The sequence below is a fragment of the Gracilinanus agilis genome, chromosome 2 (genome assembly GCF_016433145.1).
Source record: "Gracilinanus agilis isolate LMUSP501 chromosome 2, AgileGrace, whole genome shotgun sequence".
In the NCBI taxonomy this organism is placed as follows: Eukaryota; Metazoa; Chordata; class Mammalia; order Didelphimorphia; family Didelphidae; genus Gracilinanus; species Gracilinanus agilis.
Window position 1 is genome coordinate 390,453,456 of NC_058131.1, and position 3,828 is coordinate 390,457,283.

General features: G+C 43.3%; 1 protein-coding gene across 1 annotated transcript in view; it reads right to left on the reverse strand.

Annotated features, from left to right (window-relative positions):
• Positions 1 to 3,367, reverse strand: part of GM2A (GM2 ganglioside activator) — an 18,031-nt gene extending 14,664 nt beyond the window's left edge. Inside the window, exon 1 of the mRNA XM_044661787.1 lies at positions 3,281 to 3,367. Within this exon, the coding sequence (XP_044517722.1) occupies positions 3,281 to 3,367 (87 nt within the window). The remainder of the gene's footprint in view (positions 1 to 3,280) is intronic.
• Positions 3,368 to 3,828: the final 461 nt, after the last annotated feature.

A 3,828-nucleotide genomic window follows, 5' to 3' on the forward strand; every position in this document is an offset into this window, starting at 1 on the left:
AGAAGAGAAGAGAAGAGAAGAGAAGAGAAGAGAAGAGAAGAGAAGAGAAGAGAAGAGAAGAGAAGAGAAGAGGACAGACCTCCATGGAAACAGACAAGCAGGAAAACTTGGGAAGTTAATGTTTAACTGGGGGTAGAGGGTGAAGTAGTTAGGTAATCAGAATCTACTACATAGCAGACACTATACTTTACAAACATCTCATTTAGTCTTCCCTCACAACAACCTTGAGGTAGGTACAATTTTTATACCTACTTTACAAATGAAGAAACTGAGGCAGACAGAGGTTAAGTGATGTGGCCAGGATCATACAGTCAGGAAGAAGCTGCAAGGTGATGCAGCAGAGTACCAGGACTGGACAGAGAGACTTAGCTTCTTGAATTCAAATCTGGCCTCAGACATTTACTAGCTATGTGACTCTAGACAGATCCTTTGACCCTGTTTGCCTCAGTTTCCTAATCTGTAAAACAAGCTGGAGAAGAAAATGGCAAACCACTCTAATATCTTTGCCAAAAAAAAAACTCAAATGGGGACACAAAGTGTCAGACATGACTGAAACTCCTGAACAACCGTATAACCAAACTTTTAACTCAGATCTTCTTGACTAACATAACACTTAGCTGCCTAAATGAGAACATTTATGTGGGCCTTAAAATATTTTAAAGGTTGTTATGGGGGAAAGGAAAAAAGACTTAGCTTATACAGTAGAAAAAGCAATGTCTCTGGAGTCAGAGATTGCCTGATGGCCTCTTAGCTCCAACTCCATGATCTTAAAATGTCTATCTCTTCTTGGCCTTAGAGAACAGAACTACCCAGAGGTTGCTAAGAGGCAAAATTTGACTCAAAATAAGGAAATGTTTGCTAACAAGAGCTGTCCTAAAGAGAAATAGGCTGTCTCAGAAGAGAATGAGTTAGCTCCTCATGACAGATGTCCAAGAGATAATGAACATTTGTGGATGTTGCTGAGGGGATTCCTCTTCAAGGTTGGGTCAAGGTTATTGGGTCCCTTAATGGGAATGATTTGACTTAGATCTTGCAGTGAGTGAGTCAGTGGTGGAGACAAGATTGGAACTCAAGTTTACCATGCACTCATTGTCATACAGTCTCTCACCCAGGGCCTCTCTACAACTAAAGCCTTCTTCCCCCTTCTACCTCTTTGGATGATCTCAGAACCATATGATAAAGTGCCAGTCTGGAGCTGGGATGCTGACATGCAGATTAAATGCAAACATTAAAATATTATATAAATATTAACTGTTGTTATTAGGAAGAGTTCCACTTATGTGATTGGAGGTAAGTCAAAGATTTCTCTTATTATATATTTATATTCATTTTTCTTATTTCATTATATATTTTTATTCAGTAAAAGAATTTAAATCATTTTTAAAAACAGATTTCTCTAGGCCCTGGGTAAACCGGCTATATTTTGAGAATAATAACTCTCATTATCTCTCACATCTCATTAAAGCTATTCCATGGTTTTCCATTTTCTAACAAAGGCACATAAAAATTATCCTTTCTACCACACCAAGCTGTCTTCCAGGTCTGGACAGGTTTGTCTGAGGCATCCTGTTTTGCTTGTTCAAAAATGAAATATTAAGCAGAATTTCTGTGGCACTTTCCTCATGATGATTGTGAGGGAAGTAATTTCTAATTTTCTATACACATTTTATTTTTTTAAATCCTTACTTTCCATCTTAGAATCAATACTGTGTTTTGGTTCTAAGGCAGAAGTGGTAAGGGCTAGGCAATGGGGGCTAAGTGATTTGCCCAGGGTCACACAGCTAGGAAGTGTCTGAGGCCAGATTTGAGCCCAGGACCTCCCATCTCTAGGCCTGGCTCTCAATCCATTGGGTCATCCAGCTGCCCCCAATATACCTATTTTACAGATGAAGAAACTGAAGCTCGGAAACTTATCATGATTTGTTCAGGGTCACATAATCAAATCTTCAAGTGTCAGAGGTGGAATTGGAACCTACATGTCTATGGATCCGAAGTCCAGAGCTGGTTTGTCTGGACTAAAAGTCACCAATTCAAAACCAGGGAAATGAATGGGGACCCCCTTCCCACCCCTACCCCCCCCCCACCAGTTTTAGGTATAGCTTCAGACAAAATTGCTGGGCATGGAGTACTGGGCATCATTCAAGGATTCAGGAATCCTTGCCCTGGAAAAGTTAGTACACATGGGGGAATACTGGTTTTTAAAGATTTAGTAATTATAGTCAGAAAAGTTGAGTCATTTGTCAATGTCAAGCAATCTGACAGTGAAATGTACCATTTCAGAGGGGCATTTTATTTTCTTCCTTTTACCTTGCTGAAAATTAAAAATTCATTTGTTCACAGAAAAGAAAGAAAACTGTCAGTTGGTTCTAGTCTGGCTTCTGCTATATGTCACATTGGATGTCATTTACTCTCCTTCCTACTTCAGTTTCCCCTTCTTTAAAGAAAAGGGACTTGAAATAGATGATTTGAGACTCCCTTCCGTTTTAATGTCCTTTGAGCTAAGACTCTTCATTTTATAATCAGAAGCAGAGGATTTTTTTGAGAAAAGTAGGGAAGAATTGCTAGGAGTAAGGGGAAGGAAGGGAAGTCATCCCCACCTAGGAATGGGGAACTGTCTAGGCCTTCATTCCTGTTGCCCTTTCCTATATGCATCAGATGCTTGAGACTCTCCAGAGTCCCCCAAGAAAGAAAGGGAAGACTCACATTGGTTCACCTTAGAAGTTCTGGAATCCCAAAGCCATGCCATTGAGCTTATGTAGTCAGACCCCATCCCACCCCCAGGTCACTTGATGAAATGTCTGCAATTAGTGCTTCATTTCAGTATAAAGTCCACTACTGGTAAGCTGGATCTGATGCTATCACTTCACTCTCTGTGTCGCCCTAAGGACTTCATGAAATTTGGAGCTTGCAGGGGCTCAGCGTTCATCGATCTGTTGTTCCAAGACTCCAACTAGTTTCCTCACCTGTTAAATGAGAGAGTTGAAATATTTCGCCTTTCAACTCTATAATCTTTGTCAAGGGAGGAGCCCATGATACTTCAACCCAGAGTTTAACCTGGGCGGGGGTAGGGAAAGGGTTGTGAGAGCTTTTAAAGAGAGGAGCTCTATCTCTGCCTATAGCCCACCCTGCACCCAGCACTAGGAAGCAGCCAGTCCCGGTTCCCTTCACGTGTCCCCCACAGTCGGAGACCCTTTCCCCCAAAATCCATTCTCCTGGGGGGAGCTGGAAGTAGAGCCCCAGAGCAAGGGCAAAAAAAGACGCCCCATCCTCAGCCACTCACCTTTTTCAGGTGCCATGAATCCGTGTGGGCGGGAGCAAGCCAAGGTAGGGACACGAGCAAAAGCAGGGCTAAAGAAAAGGACTTCATACTGTCAGACAGCAAGCTGACGAAGGTGGCAGCGCTCGGAGATGGATGTCGCTTTAAGGGTTGGAAGGGGCGGGCAAATGTATGTACCGCCTAACGCCACGCCTCCAGGTACCAGATTGCAGCATTCCCTGGGCGTGGAGAGGCTCGCTCCAGGGCTTCCGTCCTGGTAGCTCCACCCCTCCCCGGCCCAGAAACCGAGGTCCGCCTGGAGCCGTCTGAGAGATTAGATCGACTGTAGTGAGGACCTTCTCTCTTTTGGGGGCTCAAGCGGGGCTGGGGAACCACTGATTCTGGAAAGGGAGGGAATGATTTCCATCTGTTATCTCTTTTGACCCTCATACAGCCAACCCTACGAGAGTAAGTCCGTGCGAGTTCAGTACTCTTCCCCATTTTACAGATCAGAAAACTCCTAATAAGAGAGGTGGTTTGCCCACTGTGCCATGCTTAGTGAATAATAGAGG